General features: G+C 41.3%; 2 protein-coding genes across 3 annotated transcripts; one reads left to right on the top strand and one right to left on the bottom strand.

Moving 5' to 3' along the window:
• Positions 1-926: 926 nt before the first annotated feature.
• LOC109475214 (epoxide hydrolase 4-like) lies at positions 927-8,778 on the bottom strand. 2 transcript variants are annotated; one of them, XM_019775808.1, is made up of 8 exons: positions 8,137-8,778; positions 7,078-7,572; positions 6,287-6,823; positions 5,503-5,667; positions 5,017-5,211; positions 4,509-4,591; positions 2,797-4,289; positions 2,187-2,393 (listed from the first exon to the last, which is right to left on the bottom strand). In XM_019775808.1, the coding sequence occupies exons 1-7, from the start codon at positions 8,603-8,605 to the stop codon at positions 4,251-4,253; spliced, it is 1,983 nt and encodes a 660-aa protein (XP_019631367.1). In that variant the 5' UTR covers positions 8,606-8,778; the 3' UTR covers positions 2,187-2,393; positions 2,797-4,250. The 2 variants fall into 2 exon arrangements, with proteins under 2 accessions (XP_019631366.1, XP_019631367.1); XM_019775807.1 differs by lacking the exons at positions 4,509-4,591; positions 5,017-5,211; positions 5,503-5,667; ... (1 more) ...; positions 7,078-7,572; positions 8,137-8,778 and adding exons at positions 927-1,185; positions 1,465-1,585 and having other exon boundaries at positions 2,021-2,393; positions 2,797-3,360.
• Positions 8,779-10,313: 1,535 nt separating this feature from the next.
• LOC109475181 (phospholipase A-2-activating protein-like) lies at positions 10,314-22,400 on the top strand. Its single transcript, XM_019775741.1, has 14 exons — positions 10,314-10,431; positions 14,681-14,816; positions 15,564-15,757; positions 15,980-16,056; positions 16,266-16,410; positions 16,788-16,897; positions 17,342-17,535; positions 18,006-18,178; positions 18,647-18,804; positions 19,229-19,454; positions 19,880-19,969; positions 20,327-20,467; positions 21,209-21,373; positions 21,811-22,400. The coding sequence occupies exons 2-14, from the start codon at positions 14,701-14,703 to the stop codon at positions 22,380-22,382; spliced, it is 2,361 nt and encodes a 786-aa protein (XP_019631300.1). The 5' UTR covers positions 10,314-10,431; positions 14,681-14,700; the 3' UTR covers positions 22,383-22,400.
• The last annotated feature ends 1,921 nt before the right edge of the window (positions 22,401-24,321 follow it).

Consider the following 24,321-nt stretch of genomic DNA (forward strand, 5'->3'; position numbering starts at 1 on the left):
CTTAAGAGGTGGCCCAAACTTTCATATGACCTCGAATGGACCAGGCCAACGTCCTCAAGGTCGTTGGCTAGTCAAAATTAGGTCATCTTTTTTGTTGCAAACATACCTTATGACTAGGTATTACAGTAAGCAATGCCAGTTCAAGATCATTTCAGGAATGAAGTATTTTTATTGCCTGGTATTGCTTTGCTTAATACATTGCTCTCTTGCTTTACAATACACAATCAGAGCAAGTATGTTCTATTTGATCATCGGTGTTATACAAGGCTAGTTAGAGCAGCAATAGAAGCATGATCTTTAGTACAAATACTTATTTCAAAAATATAATTTAATATTTACTTCAATATCTTCAGATACAGATTTATTCATGTCAATTGATCAAAAGATTTTGATCACCATTCCAAATTTAGTTGATAAGTGTTCATTCATATGAGAAAACTACACGATTTTGTCTTAAATCAAGATAAATCTGTAGACAACCATTTGAGAAGATGGGAATTCTCACTGCAAACAAATGGACTGCAACGACATTCTATCACTTAGGAATAACCGGATTGGCACGCTGTCACTTTGATCCAAGAATGACGCTGCACACAGCCACGGTTCCTAGAGTGCTACCATCATCTCTTGAGAAGGAAGGATGCCTACTACACTGTCACTTTCATCCAAGAAAGAGGAATGGGCTAGGTATATGTCTGAGCAACAGATAATGACGGAATGCACAACAATGATGTTATATGCCATGGAGACGCCTACTATACTGCTGTAAATGCAGAAACTTTCACAGTGTCTCTTTTACGGTAGGAGGGGAAATAATGATTTTGAAGTTCGCACTGGAAACAGTTCACATTCACTGTGTTCTGATCTCGAGATGTTAGTTCACTGCCAAAATAAAACAACCGCAAAAGTTTCCGCATTCACTTCATCCATCCCCTCCTCATTCCTTCAGCCACTCCCTCATGTGCCCGTTGACCACCTGCGGCTGGTCCTGCTGTACCCAGTGGCTGGCTCCCGGCACCAGCTTCAGCGTGAAGTCTGGTACAAACCGGTCCGTCCCCTCCGTCAGGCCCACCTCCAAGGCCCCGTCCTGGTCCCCCCAGATCAGCAAGGTGGGACACTGAACCTTCGTGCCCTTGTAGCTGCGAGGTGGGAAGGTCTTGAAGGCGGCACGGTAGTAGTTGATGCCTAGGTGATAGAAGAAACATACATATATTACAGGACATTATAACCTGGTCGTGCATCACTTCATAAAAGAAGGGTAGTAGCTGATATCTATTAGTGCGGTAGTAGTTGATGGCTAAAAGGATAGAAGGAAAGTTTAAGCTAAAATCAATATCCCACACCACAGGCTATTTCTAGCATTGCATGTACTATGCTATAGGTATATACTTGTAATCTTTCTCAATAAAATGATTGTTTGATGTAAGTCCAAAAGCTAAAAAGAAGAAAGAGTCATGTCAATACCTCCAGTTATGCTGGTCCCAGGTCTGGTGAAAGTGTACTTCAAGGCTTCCAAGTCTTCATCTGTTATGGCACCACTGCGTCGGCAGCCCATCTCTTTACCTTGGAAGGCATCAGTGATCAGCTAGACAAAGAAAAAAAAACACATATGGTTACCGGGTATAAAAAGAATCTAGGAAACAACTGATCTCAACAACAACATCTTTTAAATTTCTGTCATGTTCATTTAAAAAAAAATGAATTATCTTCAAGACTTCAATCTCATAAACTGTTGCATCTTGTCACATTTTGTCTTGACCTCTTTCCTCATGACCTAGATAAACTGTTTAAACCTTATTATGGTACCTGAAAATGCAGATCATTTGAAAGTTTCTAACTCCTGAGAATGCAACACAAATGTGTCCAATCTTTCAGTTAAGCATGCAAGTAGCCAGGGAGGGTTCCTGCATTTCAAGAGCATTTTCTTCTTTCCCCCTTACCTCAAAGTCTTTCAGTTAAGCATGCAAGTAGCCAGGGAGGGTTCCTGCATTTCAAGAGCATTTTCTTCTTTCCCCCTTACCTCAAAGTCGAAGGATCTACAGAGTATCTCTGGCAGCCATGGCAGCTGGAAGAAGAACATGTACCAGGACTTGCGGAACTGCGAGAAGTGGGTGCTGAGGTACTTCTGAAACATGGCAGGGTGGGGGATGTTCATCACGATCAGCTTGTCCACAAGATCAGGGTTGTTGATGGTGAAGTCCCAGGCAACAGCGCCACCCCAGTCATGTGCCACCAGGGTGCAGGAGCTGTAGCCTAGAGCTTCTATCAGCTCTCGCACGTCATTGGTCAGGTGGGCCATGCTGAAGTTGGGCCAGCCGTGGTAGCCAGAGGGTTGTGGGGACTCGGTCTCACCGTAACCACGTAGGTCTGGAGCGACAACTCGGTAGGAGTTCCTGAAGGTACATGAGTCATACAAAAATCTCAACAACTGGTGCTTTCCTTCTGGGTCAATGATATATACTGTAGTACAGCATCCTACAGTTGTAAGTAAGACTTAATTACATGTAATTCACAACTATTCAAAATACTAGTCTTCGAGTATGTTGCAATAGAAAATTGTAATTTCTGGCTGATAGCTGAGTTTATTATACACCATCTGCTTAGAGATTTGTAAAAGGTCAGCAATCACTTGTATGCATCATGCACTGAAACTCAACCACCTAGTGGCAAATTATATCGGGCAAGTTTGACTACACCAAAACAAACCCGCAATGGACCGGACCGTTTTTCCCTATACCCGGTAATCACACCAGCTTGTACTTGGACACGAAGCCAAGCCAAGAAGAAGACCGTTACCTGAACTCCTTGAGTTGGTGGCGCCAGGAGTACCAGCACTCCGGGAAGCCGTGCAGACACAGCATGAGCGGCTTCTGCGGCTCCCCCGCCGCCACATAGTGGAACCTCAGCCCGCTGGTCTTCAGCCGAACGTAGCCGTGAGTTCCCAGGTCAGGATCGTCCAGGCACTTGGGCCGGTCGGGGCGAGACTTGTAGCCGAAGAACGCCCGAGGACCGCGCCGGATGGCACTGAGCGTCATCGTCACCAACATTACGGAGCCGTAGAAGCTTGCGATGCTCCATACCATCGCAGTTTGGATTATACGATTCAGAGACATCTTCTTCGAGAGCTACCAAACTCCAAAGAACTCCACACTGGAAATTTTATGACCCCAAGATGGCGGAGCCCTACTGACCCTAAAGGTCAATGACCGGGGCTGTTACGTCATCTCAAAGTAGATGTTAGGAGGGAAGATGGTGATGTTTTCCGACAGCCCAATTTTTCTGACGCGGGAAGGTCTTGATGATATATCTGTCACTTTTTAGACCTTAAATACATTCACCTAGGAGCCATTTAAGTCTGGTAGTTTCAAAGCAACTTATGAAATAAAAAAAGACACTTTGTACTTTCATTAGTCTATATTGAAAGATCATTGTGATGAAGATATTGTACAGACATGTCTATGGATATAACACTGGTAGTTGAAAGGTATTTACATTGAGAACTGTATGAGAACAAATATTAAAACTGATATGTTACATGTGTGTATATTATAGGTATGTGGCACATAGTGCCCAGTACATTGGATAAGAGTTTCTTTCTTCCTAGCTCACTATCCAGCTACATACTAAAGAAAACCTAGAAGTTACAAACTTTTCAATATTCATTTATAAACGCACTCTTATCACTAAGTATGGTTTGGGAAGTTTATGACTCATTTGTGCAGTATATTTTGCATTAAGTATTTTTGCACTGAACAATTCATAGACCGTGGCACTGGGGCTTGTTTCCACATTAAAAGCACAATACAATATGTAGCAACTGGCATATGACATTGCACCATAGGCAAGAGTTTGTATTATATATGTACTAGTTGTAGACATTCTACAACACTAATTAAGGACAGTATACATGCATAAAGCTCTGATAATATTGCCACAATGTTTCTCTGCTCCTGCCAAAATACATGTAAAAAGGTAAAGGTAGTTCCATAGCCCTTTTGAGGCTGTAGAGGCAGAGGGCTATTGAATAGCAGATGGGTGCTGCCGTATGCAACATGTAGTGTGGGAAGCATTTTAACTTATTGCAAAAAAAACTTATCATGCACTATTTTGTGCACCATATATATCTACATATAAGATACTTGTTCACAACCTTTCCACACTGCTTTCAACATGACACTATTGATATAAAAACTGCTATTAAGACCAGGTTGTTTTCTTGTCTCTTCCATGCGATATCATCCTTTTTGGTTTTACAACTGCTCTAGCACCTCTCGCACCTCACTGTACATCTGTAAAGGAAAAGATATAACCAAAAAATTATACATCTTGTCAGTAAATCCTTATCATTGACATAAACTATAGCAATGTCCAAGGTTTAGTGTCATAAATTCAAAGTCTAATTTATGTTATAGTAAACTAGTACTTTTTAAAAAATCATAAGATATGCTAAGTTTGTACATGTGTTGGAAATTTTTTGCTGTAAGTAAGTATTAACAACACATGCTGACCTGGTAGTTAGTGAAGAGGAATGTCCGTGACACGTAAAGTTTACGCTCTTGGTTGTCATGGCGCCATAGGTGGATCATGTGACCTGGAGAGACATATGATAGCCTTTACTTGTACCATGCAATGTCTTCGACGCAGTCAAAAGAAACTGTTAGGTTTGTGACGTCACATACACTAGTTCTGCTACCATTTACAAAATATCCACCTGCTGTGCAAGTCTACAAGAGAAACAACAAGAAGTATGAAAAGGTGATATAGTTTGTGAATTACATCATAAAATGCTTCTCATATGTTTGAATGATGAAGCTTACTCCACTATTACACCATGGTTTAGGTTTCATACATTCCTGGTGACCACATCCTTGAACCCAGGGTATGCAGGGTCAAACCCCTGTCAATCAAGTGAAACTCAATCTCCACCCACTCATTTTGGAATCCAAACATACAAACCTAGCATAAATCAGCACCACCCAAAACAATACTTCCAGCCCTCTCCCTTTGCCTACACACCTGATTCTGTACTGACATAGGCCCCAGCCTGGTTCCCTACAAAGGCCAGGCCCTCGGAGAAGCTGATCTGTTCTATGTTGGTGGCGTTGATCAGTACTTCATGTTGGAGGGGCTGGTACACTGTTTCCCCGCGTGGCTGCCAGTGTTCGGACTGGAACACACAGCCAGCTGCCTTCAGGGAAAAGAACCTCTTTCCTGTACAGGAGGAAGGCATCAGAGACTCAGTTAGATGTGTCAACTCTTACAGTGCAAAACTATGTAAATACACACTACTGTACTTCTTTGTTATTAGAAAATTATAACCCACAACTAGCTCTATTGATTTATTTATCTATTTACCTATTCTGGCAAACTCATTGCCTAAGTGAAGTGAGGAAAATCATGTAAAGTGCCTTTCAATAGGGCACAAGATTGGAGACATGGCAGGATTCGAACCCAGGACCTCTTGGTTCTGAGCCGAATGCTCTGCTGTTACACCACACAAACCTGGGACTATTCTGGTGGATGAGGTCTTGGGGCGAGGACTGATCATCTCACAGTTTCCTCCGTCAGACTCTGACTCCGAATCCTCCATCCGCGCCCGCTTCACTCCTGTCCCATTCATGGCGGTCAAGTTTCCATTGGGCTGCGAGGGATGGAAGGGGCCGTTTCCTGCAAAAGAGAAATGTACTTTTTCAAACAAGAGAGGCTCCGTGCAAGTCTCTGTCATTGGGTTACATGCAAATATACATGTACCATTTACTGCTCACATCACATCTTTAAGAAAAATACTATTCTTCAGTTCACAGACAGACAGAGTGAACTTATAGGAAGAAAGAAGCAGCTATATTACATATGGAAGTACTCTACATGTGGTATGAAAGGATAAGCAATTGTAAAGTTGTTGGTTTATAAACTTTGATACTTTCAGCTGCCTTTTACACTTAATTTTATCAACAAGCCAGTTCTAGGACCCTCCATCTGTTCTTACTAGCTGTTGTCAACAATATATGCTATGCAGTCCTATGGACAGGGTACAGGAAAGTATTTCAGCACTAAGGACAGGGAGGGGTCTTCAGTACTCTTCCCTTTGCATGCTAACCTCAAAAGGTTGAGGACTCCAAAAGGACAGGGAAGGGTCTAAGGACAGGGAGAAGCATTCAGCACTAAGGACAGGGAAGGGTCTTCAGTACTAAGGACAGAGAAAGTTCTTCAGCACTGAGGATAGGGAGGGTAAATAGAAAACAATCACCCACTACAATGACAGATTGACTAGCTCATCTTTCTGTACCTTCTTCAGTACTTAAGGTATCACACAGAGGCCTTTTAGTTTGTGAGTCAGTCACAGATTCCAAACAGGGATTGTCATAACTGCTCAGTATGCTGTCCAGTTCATTGTAAAATCTGCAAATAAGCCGACGCCCCTCATCATCTGCAGAGTTCCTCTTTGCCTTCCTGTACTCCTTAGCCAGACTCTTGCACTTAGCCTGTAGTTGTGTCACAGTCCTCGAGAAGCCACGTTCTTGCATCTTCCCTTGGATTTTCTTAAAGATCACCTTGTTGTGCCTGGTTCTGCGAATGTCTTCTTGGATGTTTTTATGTCCCCAGATTTCTAGGAGAGCCCTTGTCTCGGAGTTGAGCCATGGCGCCCGGTGGCTCTGTGCTGGATTGCTGAGATTAGCGTCATCAGATGACATACCGATGTGTGCTGACGCTGGGCAGGGGCTGTAGTCTTCACTGCTACCATGGGGACTTGGCTGTTCTGCTTCCTCCATGTTTCTGACCACTGTTGTAACACTGATGGGGTAGGGCGAACCAGGGCTGTCATCTTAAAGGTGGAGAAAAGGCACACTAAGTAAGCACACGAAAGCTGAAAAAAATTGAGCGATTCTGTCAAAAATTCCAGTAAATTTCTTCTAGTTGGAGAATAGTTTAAACTTTCTCGTAATGCGCTTTACCAACTCAGATGAACTTACAACAGTTACATGCTACTGATTATTCTTCTCTTTTTCACACAAGCGTAAAATAATATTACTACAATACTAAAACAATAAACAAGGAACACAGTGAGTCTTCTCATACCTCCCAAATCTTCCATCTCTGGCGCCGAAGTTTGCGACTCCTCCAGGCCTGCTGCTGAACTGTCTGTCTCCTGTCCCATGATGCTGTGGAATTTGTCGTAAAACTTGAACATGGACCGCCGGCTCGTGTCATCGGCCCCTGAGCGCCGCGCTCTCCTGTACTCAACAAGGAGGTTCTTACACTTGTCCTTGAGCTGCTTCGCCGTTCGCTGGTACCCTTGAGCGTTCATCATCCCTTGAATCTCCTTGAAGATCGGTTTCTTGTGGTGTACGGACTTCAGGAGGGACTGAAACTTGTCCGTTCCCCAGATGTTGATGAGGGCGAGTGTTTCGGTGTCTGACCAGATCGGTCGGGGGGCGCCTGGCGACTTTGTTGGGTCATGCATGTACGGGACGTGTGTAAATCTTCCATCTGCAGCCCTGGCACAGTGGGTCCCAGGAAGGGTGTACGATAATGTTTCATTCTCCGTCAGGGAGCTGGAGCTGTGACTATCGTCTGCGGGAATGAAATGATACATATGGTATTAAACATGGCTTTAGAAGTAGCTGGAAAGTAGAACTTACTGTAAAACATTCTTCAGAATCACTTTGAAACATTCTTATGTCCAACAATTTTTCAAACAGGAATACTGTTTTTTCACAATACATGCATAGACATTTAGTTTACAAATAACTACTAGTTTGAGTCTTGAATAACAAAAGATTAAGTTGTAATGTATGAGTTGTAATTATCAAAATCATATTCTAGTTAACACTGCACTGGTAAGTACACTTGTTTACATTCTACCACGCCCTAATGCCATTTAAGAACTTTTATTGGTTTTAAATAATTTAGAAGAACAAAATTTAGGTATTCATGGACAATAATTTAAATTCTACTACTGGATAAATCTATTATTACAGAGATTACTTCCAGATGTTTCCAGTGTCAATATAAACTACTAGTAGTAACAGAACTTGTCAACACACACACTTATGTGGACAACTAGAAAAACCGGTTGATCATGATCAAGACTCTTTAAGACTGATATGTAAACGAGTTCAGGCTTAAGCTACGTACCTTCAGCTATGTTCTCCTCCGCCCCTGAACTTGCAGTGTCCCGTTGCCCTAAGATCCTGTCCATCTCGTTGTAGAACTTTAAGATCGCCCGTCCGGTACCGGGTACATCTCGCCCGGCGTTCTTCAGGCTTCTGGCCTTCCGGTAATCCACGCTGAGGTTCTTGCACTTGTCGTGGAGCTGTTTCACCGTGCGGTTGTACCCCAGTGCCGCCATTCGCTTCCGTACGCGCTCGTAGATGGCTCTGTTGTGTTTGGTCGTGCGTAGGTCGTCCTGGATGCTCTTCTCGCCCCAGATTTTCAGGAGATGTCTGGTTTCATCGATCCCGAACATCGTACTGCGCGGGGTGCTCCACTCCGGATCCCCGAAGTCGTCCACGAAATTTGCGTCGCCCTGATGTTCATAGTTCGCGCCGTTTGCGTCACAACTTTCCTGGGAGGTCCCCGGTTCTGTCTTCACCGCGATTTCCATGGTTTTGAGCAGTTTTGGGGGAAAATTTTGCCAAAGACAGCTACATTCAGCAGTAGGTTGGAAACGTAAAGCGCTTTGGCACCAAGCGGGAACAAAGCGTGTCGAACCGGATTACTCGTTTGCATTGGGGCCTCTCAAATCCGGTCAAAGGTCACTAGACTATTCCATAAATCGACGGGTAAAAATAATAATCAACCTCCTTGTTTTGACAAAAAAGGCAATAGCTTTTATCTAATCTTGGGGATGTTACAACTGATGAATTATCAGTACAAAACGATATACCTGAGACAAAGTTTTATTCGTATGGTTTTATCTATTAGAAGTATTGAGGCTCACTTGAACAAACATACACATTGTAGTGTGTGTATACAGTAAACAATACACATTGAATAGAAAATACTGAGTCAGAGACATGTAAAAATTGAGTGCAGTTAGGAGAAGGTAGAGTGAAGTCACGAAGAGGATATGATGATAGGATTGCACTGAATAATTGAAGACTGCATACTGCCATGTGGTATTATAAAACATGGTCATCAATATAAGATCATTGGTATTCCACATGCTCGAATTCTTCTACTAGTAACATTACAATAAATTCAAACAAGTTGCAGGAACCACTGAAACCAATTGTTTTTTGCATGGGTCTTGCTATCCTTCTGTGCAGTCTTGTTTTTCTTTATCCAAAAAAATAACATTAGGATCGCATCATATAATTTTATTGCTTCTATTATAACTAGCCTTGATGGCATTGTACCATTGTTGTTATGTCTGTTGTGCTCTTTTCAGACATAATGTACTTTTGCATGCAGCAGAGTTATTGAATAGAATACTAAACTATCACGAGCACAAAAAAATCTAGTCATCAGGCTTCTTCGATGCTTCCTGAACCCAAGTAGGTTTAACCTCCTTGCTGAACCATACCTACCTGTTGTACACTGCATAATTTTTGGCCTCTTGTAGTAGACAGCAGTTTAAATCCTCGAGCTATATCAAGTGGACGCTTTCTTGATCACCAAACTAACAGCTGTGTCCGGACCAGACTTCGAGTAGGGTTTCTCCGGAGATGGACTTTCATCGAAAAATAATTAACTCCAGTTTACTCTCGATGCAGCTGTTCACTTCCCAAAACACTTAGGATCACTTAGGTGCTCAAGACCGGACTACCATCGAATCTAGAAACACTGAATAGTACTATGGCTGCCAAAAATGTCAGATCTAACCGTTACAACACCCAAGGTTTGGATTGACTGCCACAACCGAGAGGAAAAGAAGAAAATTTAAGTACTACCCACTTGTAAACATCACACACAAACCCCTTACCACCATTTTGAAAACTCCCGCCAGGACCCGAAGTATGGCCTGGCTGAAGTAGACATTTTTATGCCTGTGGAGAAGGGACAGTATCTTTTCCTTTTTTTCCCTAAACAATCCTCAATGAACAAAAAATGAAAATTAATATGACTAAAGAGACTGATACAGATGGTAATATCTGTAACTGTGTGTAAAAATGTGGATTTAATCTATATTTTACATCATTAATAGGCAGGCACATATTCTATTGCAAAAGACATTCCTTGAAATTTAACCAGTTTCCAGACAGCATTTACATGCTGCAAAAACTGATTAAATGTGTGAATCAAACATTACAGCGATGAAAATGAATGAAAAAAACACTAGATAGTTTTATATTTTTATTAATTTCTCTTAATTTGTCAAAGATTATTCAACCGATACGTGTGTGGTCATTTAAATCTTTATGATATTTTGTGTAGTTTGCATGCGGTCTGCCATACAAAACCATTCTTGGCAAAATGGCTTCCAGTGACACCGTGTGACGCGCCGGATTGAGTACTTATAATGCTCCATACAAAAAGTCGTAGTACGGTCACGATACGTCAAATGAGACCATACAATGTATCTCCGTAATCAGAAAGGTACAAAGAACCTTGTGTAGTTCAAACAATGACTTCAACTTATACTGGATCCACGGATTAACGCGTCAAAGTTCGCCCTTACTCAGAATTTAGGCGGTTTCCGCCATGTTGTTTTTGACTGAAATACGCACCACATGGGGGTTTCGTGGCACCCGGTTGCGCATCTGTTTCCGGGTCACACCAGGGGTCACACTATCGAGTACACTGTCAGACGACGTGGAGTAGTACTCGACAAATTACGAGATTTCATAATTTGGATGTTTGAACAGCAACATACGACTGATATACAGTCGAAACAATGCATACATTGCTTTGACATTGTGTCATACCATTGACACAGTTTTGGACGGAAAAGTATTTTAATTTTAAGTAGGTGAACATGCAGTCTAAACAGTGCAAAGAAAACTATGTGTTATACGATTGACACAAGACGGAAAAGTACTGTGTTATAACTGCGTGAATATACAATCTAAATAGTGTAGACTTTAAGTGTGTCATACCATGTGCATCGACAATGTGTTAGGACGGAAAACTGTTCCTCTATGAAATTAGTGCCCGACTATTCAGTCCAACATTGAAAGTGTACTGTGTCATATGATTGACACAGTTTTTGGAAGGCAAGTTCTCCATCATAATTGTGTGCACGTGCATGAAACGTTCAGGGAATATTTTTTTTTATTGAAACATATAATGACAAGACGCGGTACGTGGCGACACACTCAATTTACACTTGTACACTTATATCATAGTGAATATCTTGACAGTCACGGTCATATCATTGACACGATTTTCGGACGGAAAAGTTTCCCGTCATAAGTATGTGAACATACAGTCTAAATAGTGAAGAATTTTAAGTGTGTCATACCTTTGACACAGTTTTTAAACGGAAAAGTCTTCCGTCATAACTGCGGGGATATACAGTTGAAACAATGCATACTTTGCTTTGACATTGTGTCATGCCATTGGCAGTTTTGGACTTAAAAGTTTTTCATCTCAAGTGGGTGAACATACAATCTAAACAGTGTAAAAAAACTATACTTTTATTTTTATTAAAGTGTGTTATACGATTGACACAGTTTTCCGTCATAAGTGCGTGTGTACATGTATACAGTCTAAACAGTGTAAAAAAAACTATGCTTTTAAAGGGTCAAACCATTCAATCGGACACAGTTTTAAGACGGAAAAGTACTCTATCATAACTGCGTGAATCAAACTAATTAGTGTAGACTGTAAGTGTGTCATACCATCGACAATGTTTTAGGACGGAAAACTGTTTCTCTGTAAAATTAGTGTGTGTGACTACTAGTACAGTCCAAACAGTGTACTTTGAAAGTGTGTCATACGATTGACACAGTTTTTGGAAGGCAAGTTCTCCGTCATAATTGTTTGCATGTACAGTCTAAACAGTGAATACCTTGACAGGATGTCATATCATTGACACATTTTTCGGACTGAAAAGTTTTCCGTCATAAGGCCATGTTGATTTGATTATATGGATGACATCCTCTGGGAACCCCAAATCTGATGCGCGCGTGCGAATAATAAAAAAAGTTGCTTTCACTATGAAATCTACGTGGTCATGAAGGTTGAACAAATGGCACAGAATATGTTATGGCGAATAATTTACTCTTCGAATTCATTTCTTTACATTTTTGTCTTTTTTCCTTTTGATTTTGGTATTCTACGACATTGGTATCGTTTCTAAATGTTTTCCTTGCAACTTATGGTATATTTTTGCTCATTTAGCAACTGTTTTGCACGATTTAAAGTATGGTTGAAAACTTTTTTTTGGGAAACGGCCGAAAATTCATGCGCGCGCGGATGTCATCCATATAATCAAATCAACATGGCCTAAGTATGTGAACATACAGTCTAACAGTGAAGACTTTGAAAGTGTGTCATGGCGGAAAAGTCCTCCGTCGTAACTGTGTATGGATTTACAGTTGAAACAGAGCATACTTTGCTTTGACATTGCGTCATACCATTGACACAGTTTTGGGATGGAAAGCTCTCCATCATATATCGATATCTTAGTGAATATTCAGTCAAAACAGTGTATACCTTGATATTTTGTCAAACCATTGACACAATTTCCGGCATAAAACTTTTCTTCATAAGTGCATAACTATATAATATAAACATTGTATAGCGGTACTTTGGCAGTGTGTCATACTATTGACACAGTTTTCGGGTGGAAACGTTTTCCGTCATCAGTGGGTGAATATACAGTCTAAACAGTATATATTTTGCCAATGTGCCATACCACTGACAAAGATTTCAGACGGAAAATGTTTCCGTCATAAGTGGGTGAATATACACTTTAAACAGTATTTACATTGACAGTGTGTCATACCATTGACAGTTTGACACAGTTTTCAGACGGAAAATGTTTCCATCATTTACAGGTTAGCATACAGTCAAACAGTGTATACTTTGAAGTGTGTCATACAGCTGAATATGCACAATGTTGTTTTTTTCGTCCCCCGGTGTGCGCTGGAGGATGTGCAGCCGAAGTTGAACGTGCCCCCGAATATTGGCGCCCGCGAAGTTCTGTAACGTTATAGTCGGCTGCACAGAATTTGAAGGACAGGTCGGCACTTAGAGTGCATCCTGGATACGGACCTACTCTATCCCAAAGAGATCGCACCTCAGAGCTCATCCTCGATACGGACTTACTCTACCAAGAAGACGTCGCACTTAGAGCGCATCCAGGATACGGACTTGCTCTATCTAAAGAGGACGGTCCCAGAAAGTTAAGATATACCGCAAACCCCGTGACACCGCAATAGCAGTTCAAACTTGTTTCATAATGACTTTTACCAACAAAGCTAAACTTACAAGAGAAGGTTTAAATTCTGTTGGCTAAGGCGCTATATCATTCGTATTTCACCTGTGTCATTGGAATGATATAGCCTTGAACACTAACAGAATTTCCATGATGGTTATTGGAATGACATATCTGCCGTCTTAGGGCTATGTCATTCCTATGACACAGGTAAAATATCTGCCGTCTTAGGGCTATGTCATTCCTGTGACACAGGTAAAATATCTGCCGTCTTAGGGCTATGTCATTCCTGTGACACAGGTAAAATATCTGCCGGCTATGTCATTCCTATGACACAAGTGGAACTTCTGCTGTTCAGGGCTATATCATTCCAATGGCTCAGGTGACATATATATGCCATGTTAAGGCTATGTCATTTCTATGACACAGGTGAGAATTCTCTTGTTCACTGGGCTATATCATTCAAGTGACACAGGTGAAAAATCTACCGTCTTTATTTGTCAAGCAATTTTTACATGTATGTAGACATTCTAGCATTGTTCCATTTAAAGATATATATGTAGTCCAAAGTTACAAATACCCCATAACTGAAATTGTCGTGAACGAAAATGAACTACATTACAACTTACATACGTGCGCACAGCAAAACAGATTGTCTGTAAGACAAGTTACGGTATGTTTCATTAGAAACATGAATGATATGTCCCGGTCAGAATGGTTAGGGTGAATAGGGTGTAACGTGAAGTTCGAAGAAACAATTAGCATGGTTAAACTGAGTGATCCTGATAGAACAACTATTAGAGGTAAGGCTTACATGTTATCTTGCAATAAAAAAATAAAATATATAGTAATACTACGCTGTGTATGCCGTATTGCCCAACGTACCAACCCGACCGTTACACTTTTTGTGTAACGGGGGCCGTTCGAGTTATTCTATGAAACATTTGGAAGCATGTGTGATAACAAAAGAGACTCCGGGCCGTACTGTTAGTTATAACACTGGCCAGAACATCCGTATCGAACGCAATCGCCGTCCAAGTATAAGCACACATACGCGTATTAGCAGCTGTTAGGGGGAGTGGTTTGACCCGGAAGTAGACTGGACAGCGGTAGTCTGAAAGCCCCCATGCAGACCGCAAAACACAGAAAAACCACGCCAAAATGAGTACTTAGCAGGTCAACTTTGACGGGACATATCTCGTCTTCCAGTGATTTTTGAATTTCCAACTGACCCACACACGGTGGTCTGACTCGTTGACATCACGGGAACACATAAATCAGCCTCATTTGACGTATCGTGACCGTACTACGACTTTTTGTATGGAGCATTCTAAGTACTCAATCCGGCGCGTCACAACCGGCGTGTACAAGTTGAGATGTTCGCTTATCGGACATTCTATGGACGTCAGGCGGTCGCTGCCGCTGTCTTTCCCGACGGCGCTGTTGTGACGGCATCCAGAGACCAAACAACGCGACTGTGGGCCCCAAACTCGTACGTATACCCCGATAATGCACCGTCATTCTGAGAGTTTCGGTATCCTCCTCATTGTCATCGGAGAAGTGGGGAGGGGGGCGAAACTTTGGGAATGCCTGTCTGTACATATACGACAGGGTGGATTAGTACTGTTTATGTTAACGTATGATAAACAGCTGTTTTTAGCTTCTGTTACAGTTGATCCAGTTCAGGCCTCTGTCTAGTGCTCTTCTTATATCTTTGTCAGTGCTCTTAATTTGTGACAAACTTTGCATGTCATGATTGCCATCATAGCTGTGTTAGACTTTGACAAGATAAGAACAAACATTATACTATCATATAACGTTATGATATAGTTATGTTTTGGTAGTAGCAAAATGAAACTTGGAATGAGCAATGCTATTTTTAGAAGTAAAACATCACATCCTTAAATCCCAAGGGATATATGTTAGGGATATAATATAACATAATGGCCTTGGCCTGTATATAGGACATTTTTCCACTACTAGTACTAGTATTGACAGGCAGACCCGCCCTAACCCTGAGATGATCCTGTAAACTAAGACCTCAAGTTATTGACATTTCTAACTGACTATCAAAAGAAATCTAAAGTGAAAAGAAAAAAAAAATTATTTGAAATTTTGAATGATATACCTGCACCTCCTGTCAGTAAGAAATTTTCACTTTTGGGTGCATAATTTAACCAAAGACATTTATATATATAGCATCCTTGATTTAACAGAAACTTCCTGACTTGTGTTTCAGTGAAGATAACAGCTTTATGGAGGCCCATGTGATGACAGGACACAGTAACTTCATCTCCAGTGTCTGCCTCCTGCCTCCTTCTGATGACTACCCTCACGGACTGGTGGTAACCGGTAGCAACGACCACAACATCCACATGTACAGTCTGGAGTCCCCAGAACCAGTCTACAAACTTACCGGACATAAGAACACAGGTAAGCCAAAAAACAGTTACTCAAGCAACTGGATATGATTTTGGAAACGGTCAGACGTTTCAGGTAGCATCCACTACCTTTTGTCAGTGACACTGGAGAATTGTCAGAAAAGCTGACGAAAAGTAAGCCGTATCTTTTTACCTGGATGTCTAACCTTCACCGACAAAACATTATAGTATATCTACTTCTCACAAGTTTGAAATGTCTGACTTCTTGTTGCAGTTTGCTCTCTGGCAGCGGGAAAGTTTGGGACCCTCCTGAGTGGTTCCTGGGACAAGACTGCTCGCGTGTGGCTGAAGGTAGTAGAAATGTGTTATATACTAATGTTTTTACATTATACTGTTAACACTTTGTAATGTGAAATGTACAGAAGGCATAATTCAGCCTTTGGCTGCAACGCCTTTTTTTACCAATAAACCAGTTTTGATTGATTGATTGTTTAGTTGGCTGGTTTGCTGATTGATTGGTTGGTTGGCTGATTGATTGATGATTGATTGATTGATTTAAGGACCGGTGCATGATGACTCTGTCGGGACACGAGGCGGCCGTGTGGGCGGTCGCCATCATGCCGGAACACGGGATCATGCTGACGGGCTCCGCAGACAAGACCATCAAGATGTGGCGGACGGGGAGGTGTGAACAGACTTTCACAGGTCGGTAAACAATAACTGTTGAAATTAATATTAATTATCTTTCTATCTCACCTTGTAGACAGTCAATAGATACCCTCAAGGTAATGAGACCACTCCTAAGTTGTATTTGCAGTAACAGTCGTCACATGAGCAATGTAGTTCAGGAAATGAATCCTCGTATGTTGTTGGTCAATATGTGAACGTATACTGGAACTTGTCCACGTTTCCGCCACACATTACTTCTGGAACAAGTGTTATTTTTGTCCAATGATTATCTGCACTGTACCTGACTCTGCTTTCTTCTGTGTTTTTCTGAAGAAATCATGAGGACAAGTTGTCATCTTGTATTCTCAACATCAATAGCTTGTTTTAAAAAAGTTTTTTGATATATTTTCCAGGACATGAAGACTGTGTGAGGAGTCTAGCTGTAGTTTCCAACGTGGAGTTTCTGTCAGCCAGTAATGACGGGTCTATCCGCCGCTGGTTAACAACAGGAGAATGTACACAGGTTAGTAGCACATTGATATTGCAAAGATGTATCTGAATCAGATGCTAACTTTCCTATTGGCAAAGCAGCTCCTATATCGGCTGCTGAAATGATAGCACATTGATATCAGAAAGTAGTATCTGAATCAGACACTAACTTTAATTTCCTGTAGCTAAATCAGCTGCTGAATTGGCTACATTGATATTATAAAAAAAAAAAAGAATCTAAATCAGACACTAGCTTTACCCAAATCAGTTCTGGAATGCTAAATCTGCTGCTAGGTTTAGAATGGTCACAAAGGAAAGTCCAGGACAACTATGAATTGTTGTCACTATGCCTCGGACTCGGATGTTAAGGCAAAAAGTCCAAGTATTTCAGAATCTATTGTACACAAACAATTGTAAATCTGAATTACATGTAACATTATTGGTTCCCATGTTACTTGAATGTTTTTGTCCACTCCAGGTTTACTACGGCCACACCAACTATGTGTACTCCCTGGCCATGTTGCCGAACGGTCAGGACTTTGTGACATCAGGAGAGGACCGGACTGTGCGTGTGTGGAAGGGTGGGGAGTGTATACAGACCATCACTCTACAGGCTCAGTCTGTCTGGTCTGTGGCATGTTTAAGTAATGGTGACATCGCTGTAGGAGCCAGGTAAGTCTTGTAAAAGTACAGAATTCTGATCTTGACTTTGACTATGTGTGTATCACGTACTAAGTCTAGGAACCAAGAATATACTACTCACTAGTAAATCTTTTTTAAAACATGACCAAAATGCACTTTTTGTTAAAGAAAAATAAAATAAAAGTCATCACTTATTCAGTGTTATATTGCAGTTTCTAAAATACATGCCTGTACAAAATTGGCACAGGTGCCAAAAATGTGCCTTTTTAGTTTTAAAAATGCCACAAATTCAGGCTGTCCTCAATTGGTATGGCTCTACATTAAACCATAATGTGTATGCCAAATTTTGTCCTTATTTCTATTGTATTTTATTGGTTTAGCTCTGACAAATATAGAGAAAAGGCCTGCCCAACTAGCCACTGGCTGTAGTATTACAAAAGGCTACCCCTAGCGAAGAGAGCTGGACATTATCATCAGTCATTTTTGTCCCTCAAACACAGTGACAATGTGACCAGGGTGTTCACCTGTGCTCCTGAGAGGTACGCCAGTCCCGAGGAGATCAAAGAGTTTGAGGAGCAGGTGGCGTCATCGACCATCCCCGCCAAGGCAGCGTCTGACATGGACGGCATTAATATTAATGAGCTGCCGGGCAAGGAGGACCTACAGAATCCAGGTAGGGCAAAGGTTATTCCAACAACTTAGCTGACAAACTAGTTGCTGTAACTTGGACATCTAAAATTAAAGTAACTGAGGAATTAAAAAAAAGGATGAAGAGACTTGGTGAAATCTAGCTGCTCTAGACACATTGTTACATATATGTACCAAAGTTGTTTTCGTACGTCTGCAAAAATACCAAAAGTGACGTGTCAGGTAGCATCCACTACCTTTCATCAGTGACACTGAAGAATTCTCGAAAAGCAGGTTTATAGGCTCAAACTATTGATCAATATCCAAATAAGTGAGGACAAATTTTTTCATAGTCCAAAAGGAGTGGATTGTGTAAATGTAGTAGATGCTACCTGAAATGTCTGACTCGTTTCCAAAATCATATCCACTTGCTCGAGTTCTTTGGCGTATCTTATTACCTGGATGTCTAACCTTCACCAACAAAGTGATCTCTGTAATGTTTTGTCCTGTGTAGGAAAGAAAGAAGGACAGACAAAGCTGGTGAGGTCTGGCATGACTGTGGAGGCGTATCAGTGGAGCATGGCCCAGCAGGAGTGGACTAAGATCGGGGATGTGGTGGGGTCAGACGAGGGGTCAGGGGGCACCGGAGAGAAGGTCTGGTATGAGGGGAAGGTAAGTCTCATAAAGTTTCAAAATCTCAAAGTCTTAGTGATTTGGAAGTCTTTTCAATCTGGAATGGAAGTATTGTTTTTTGGTCATGGTAATTGATAGTTTGTGTGTCTGTATTGGGTCCTGGGGAATTGAGTCATTTCAACTTCCACCGCCTAAAACTACTTAACATGAACCCACAGGATAGAGGCAAATGGCATCAAGCCTCAGCATCAGTGTGCAAGCATGTCTAACCTTTCAAATACTGGAACAACAGAGGTTTAAACTGGATATTGAGAGTGAGTGTGAGATTCACTGGAGTGATGATGTCGTGAAGTGGTTTGGGGTGAGCAGGAATGTGTGAGGGGAAATTTCAAGTTTGAAAACTCTAATTTCTAATTTCATCAAATGAATTTAAAGATGTTTTTACTTCTTCTTCTCTTACTAGGAGTATGATCACGTGTTCACAGTGGACCTAGATGATGGCAGGCCCAAGCTGAAGCTACCCTATAACCTGTCAGATGACCCCTGGCTGGCAGCTCACAACTTTCTGGAGAAGAATGAGTTAAGTCAGCTGTACTTGGACCAGGTGGCCAAGTTTATCTTAGAGAACACCAAGGGCATGACAGTCGGGCCTGCACCCGACACACAACAGTATGCAGATCCCTTCACAGGTGTGTGTGTTGTCACTTAAAAAAAATTTTTTTAACAAAGACTAATAAAACATGGACATTTCCTCAGCTTTTGCAGAGACAACTAGATTCCTCAGTAGGAAACCATTGCTAGACTATAGCCCCCAAAGTTTATACCAATGTACTAATTTCTAGGAGTCCATGCTGGTATGCACTGCGGGTATGGATTTACCAATATACTAGTATTCCATTTATTTCACCCCAGTCCAAGTTATCAAGGAATCATTGGGTTGTTCAAGGGATATAAACCCTTAGACCTGCACCCTTATTACAACAAAATATCCTGTATGTACCCATTTTAACATCCCATACTGGTAAGGTACTGTCTTATGCATTGAGACAGTCATAAGTTTTGCAGCATCTCACCTGATATGTCATTGTCGATGTGCTGTTTTCTTCCATCCCAGGTGCGAACCGCTACGTCCCAGGGTCAGCTGCACCAGCTGATGTACCACAGCAAGGTCAGGGGTCAACACTGGGCAGTGACCCCTTCACAGGTCAGATACATCAGTACTGAAATAATATCTGAACTTTGAATTTTGAAGATTGCTATAAAGAGGGATTCAATTGTGTCTTTTTCTGAATGGATGACAAGGTCCTTTCGCGATGTACTTTTCCTTTTCTTTTACTGATGACTCGATTGATTGGTTTATTAAGAACTCAAATAATCTGTCAGTCGATTGACTGAATTGGTGTCAGATCTACAATGTACATCAATATAAAAATCCATGAAGTGTTGAATAAAAAGTTGAAACATATTTTACAACAATTACAAGAGCAGGCATTCGGTGATGCAAAACCTTTTAGCATATAGTAACATGTAAAATGTTTCAAATTCTTCTTGTTCGATACAGGAGGTGGTCGTTACATCCCATCCTACGCTGCCAGAGACATGCAGGACAACCCTCCACCCCAAGTGCCTCCGCCCTCCAACCCCTACTTCCCCAGGGTCACCCCTCTGCTGTTTGAACAGGCAAATCCTGAGGCTATCCTTGGTTAGTAGTTCATCATCATAGAAGGTTATTACGCACAAAGGTCAGGGTTCTAGCTAGTGCAAAGTAGCGTAGGGGCCCCCTACGCTATAATTTTGACCCCCTATGCTAAAATTTCCTCCCCTACGCTATAATTTTGACCCACTACGCTATAAATTTACCCCCATATGCTAATTTTCAATACAGCATAGGGGCATGGTGACAGTATTTCTTTGTTCAAGAATGCCAGATCAAATGTGAAAAATTACCAATTAAGGATACAGTAGTACATACCTTAGAAATCACATTTTGTCCCTTTGGGTATCCCTGAAATGGCCTCTTTTTAAGCTCAAATTTTTAAAAACTCTGCTTCGCTCCCTCTTCATGCGGCCAGTGCCACTACGCTAAAATTAAATCCTAGCTAGAACCCTGAAGGTTGTTATAGAACTTGTAATTTTAGACATCCAAGAATACACGAATGTATATTGTTCTCTGTATGCAGCATATCTACATGTATTTATCAACAAAAGCAATTTTTCTGTTTTGAGTTTGATGTGAGAAGGCTGCTATCCTTTCTGATATACATGTGTATATGATTGCTGTCATTTCTGATCTGTATTAATGCACTTTGTGCTTATTTTTGTCCACAATACTATGTATCCAGGAAGGATCTGGATTTTCTGAAAAAGCAGTTTAACTTATAAGTTTAATATTTTTTGTATATTTTCATTTCATTTGTTACATGGTTCACTTTTATAATTCCAGGCAAGATTAAGGAGTTCAACAGTCAGGTGCCAGCAGAAATGCAACTGGATGAAACCGGTTTGGACCAGATCAACCAGCTGCTGGCAGTGACGACCAATCAGCAACAAGCAGCGCCCACGGCCATGCAGATGGACACTCTGTGGAAGATCGTGCAGTGGCCCAAAGGTAACATCACAAATTAAGTTTAAGCTATGCTTTAAGACCATATGACACCAATAACACTAAAACACAAGAGTTCCTGAAAATAGTAAAACATGATAGGTATGATTCAATTAACGAAGACGTTTAGACCAAAAATGCATGTGTACACAATTCTAATGTTAGGGAACATTGAATCTTGCAAATCATCTTTGGAGTTCTTGATTTCTGCTGCCAAGTAAATTCTGCCATTCATAACACAGTGAGCATGATGGTTGATTCAGAACCTGGCACCTGAAAAATGTTCTTTTGAGAGGCAAACAAAAGCAAACATCTAATTTAATAACTTACAATTGTATATAGTTATGATAGTTATGTATAGTTTGCTTCATGAAAAAATATTATTTTGAGCTTTTGTGCTGAGTGATTCTCCTTAATGTCATTTTGTCATCCTCTTTTCCCAGACGTTGTGTTCCCGGCTCTGGACATCCTCCGGCTGGCCCTCCGCCACCCCGACGTCAACCAGCACTTCTGCAACTCCAAGGACGGGCCGCAGTTCCTCCAACACCTCCGCACCTTCCTCTCACCTGACTCCCCGCCAGCCAATCAGATGCTCGCCCTGCGAGCCGTGTGCAACATGTTCGCCCAGCCTGTGGGGAAGGGTCTCGCCATATCCCAGCATGCCTCTATTCTGGCCACAACCTTAGACTGCAGCGCCAGTGCCAACAAGAACGTCCGTATCGCTATGGCGACAATCCTGCTGAACTACGCGGCCGTGATCCAGGATCCGGAGGACATAGAGGGGAAATCTCAGTGTCTGTCAGCCGTGGCAACACTGCTGGACAGAGAGCAGGTCAACGAGGCTTGTTTTCGTCTCCTCGTGGCGTTGGGTTCCTTAATGGTTGGCGATGACAACGCTATTGCGCTCGCACGATCTCTGGAGTTGGTTCCCGTTGTGGCCAGGAAAAGGGGAATCACAGAGGCACCGAAAGTGGGAGAGTGTGCCAGATTTGTACACCAATTGTTGGAGGGATAAGAATAGAAATTTAGAGTAGAATTATACAAAAGGTACATTTTGCAATTTTATGTGCCTAGTTCTGTAACTCATCACTTCAGGATAGATATCAAATTGTTCCAGCTTCTTGTGTATTATATATTTTCCCCTAAATACAGCAAGTTAAATTTTGATCCTCATACAACCCTCAAAGAACTGTCCTGAATATTCGACTTTTGGTGAAAATTAATACAGCAGTGACATATTTTACTGAAAAACTTGCAAGTTAATCAAATATCTACATACAAGGCTCAAAACACATGTACCACCAGCATATGCATGCAGTTGGAGCTGTGCAGGTATTTTTGATGTCTGCTTGCACCTAACCTGTACTGGTCCATGTACTGGGTATATGCAGGTTATTTAGTGCAGGTAAAATTGGGGCTATGCAGATATTTCTGATGGCTACCTGCACCTAACCTGCACTGGTCCATGTACTGGGTATATGCAGGTTATTTAGTGCAGGTAAAATTGGAGCTGTGCAGGTATTTCTGATGTCTGCCTGCACCTAACCTGTACTGGTCCATGTACTGGGTTTGATTATCTGCATTGACTGTTACCTGTAACTATTGAGTATGGAAGAAATAATGGCAACAATTTTAGTATGATCCCTACTTCCTAAATTCTGAGGGGTGTAGGTATTTTGTGCCCTGATATGTAATATATTGCCATAGAAGATTTTCATTGTCATCAGAAGATGTCACCCAATCTTTCATTCTTACTTTGACATTATGTACTTGTGACATGTATTAAAGAATTCTTGTACACATAAATGTAGCAGAAGGATAGTGGAATTAAGAATTGTACAAAATTGCAGAAATATTGGCTTATATCAGCATTCTAACCTTTGAAATGTTATTCATGAAAATGTTATCGAACAGGGCTATATGGCAGAAACTACTGCTGGGTTTTTGTAAGAAATAAAGAGTTGTCACAAATGTTGAGAAGTTCAGTTTTTGATCAATTTAAAATACTAGTATTACTTTTGTCTAGACTCTGTATTTAACTTCTTTCCCTTGATAGTGGGAATATTGTATAACAAACACACACACACACAATCAAGCATTATCGGTTCAGGCATTTATCAGTGAGGGCCTTTATCACTAAGTGCCTGTTCTTCCCAAATACAAGAGCTACCTGCCATCTAAAATTCATGACCTTAGCATGTCCAGATCGCGAGATAGCAAAACTGGAAGTTCTGCTGCAGTACCAAGGGAAGCAACTAGGGTGCCCAAAATGTAGTCATTCACTCCCTACTGAGGCACCAAGTATGAAACCAATCCATCCAGCCATTCTTGGGTTATCAAAAGTTGACAAAACCTATTTCCCTAGGGAATGCATTTGAGGAATTTTTTGAATATTTTCAACTCAATCGCAGTAACTTGGTCTGGCCTAAATAGAGACACTTGTCTACTGTTTTTGTTTCTTCTGACATCCTCAGAAAATATATGTGAATAAAAGATGTTGATGAAATAGAGATCCTGTTGATATACAGGCTTCTATGAACAATATACTGTATATATATGTACTAAAACACGTCAATCCCTCGCTGGGTGTTCTGTGAAACAAAACGTCTAACTACACAATGGCATTTTACATTATAAACCTTGTTAAGCAAGAAATTATACCTGATATTGTGGTAGCCTGGCCTGGCAGGCACCCAGGTTTTTCCGTAAACCCCATTGTTACTTTTTCTTAATCCTCAGAAAATGTATGTGACTTGATGAAATAAAGATCTTGTTGATATACAGGCTTCGATGTACTATATACTGTATATATGTACTAAAATACATCAATCCCTCGCTTTTCCGTGGGTGTACTGTTGTGTCAGACAAAGCGTCTTGTAGTACAGTATTGCGGCCACAACTGCAATACTTAATACATGGAACTGATGGTGAGTTCAGCACCAAGGAGAGGTCCT

The sequence above is a fragment of the Branchiostoma belcheri genome, unplaced genomic scaffold, assembly GCF_001625305.1.
Source record: "Branchiostoma belcheri isolate BF01 breed outbred unplaced genomic scaffold, Haploidv18h27 scaffold33, whole genome shotgun sequence".
Classification (NCBI taxonomy): Eukaryota; Metazoa; Chordata; class Leptocardii; order Amphioxiformes; family Branchiostomatidae; genus Branchiostoma; species Branchiostoma belcheri.

Bases quoted from the DNA above. Each gene is read 5' to 3' on its own strand.
- LOC109475214 (XM_019775808.1), bottom strand. From the start codon at position 8,605: ATGGAAATCGCGGTGAAGACAGAACCGGGGACCTCCCAGGAAAGTTGT. The intron at 7,573-8,136 runs GTACGTAGCTTA...TCATTCCCGCAG, and splicing joins GGAGGAGAACATAGCTGAAG to ACGATAGTCACAGCTCCAGC. The intron at 4,290-4,508 runs GTCAGCATGTGT...TTTCCTTTACAG, and splicing joins TCCTCTTCACTAACTACCAG to ATGTACAGTGAGGTGCGAGA.
- LOC109475181 (XM_019775741.1), top strand. From the start codon at position 14,701: ATGTTCGCTTATCGGACATTCTATGGACGTCAGGCGGTCGCTGCCGCT. The intron at 16,898-17,341 runs GTTAGTAGCACA...TGTCCACTCCAG, and splicing joins CAACAGGAGAATGTACACAG to GTTTACTACGGCCACACCAA. The intron at 19,455-19,879 runs GTGTGTGTGTTG...CTTCCATCCCAG, and splicing joins GTATGCAGATCCCTTCACAG to GTGCGAACCGCTACGTCCCA.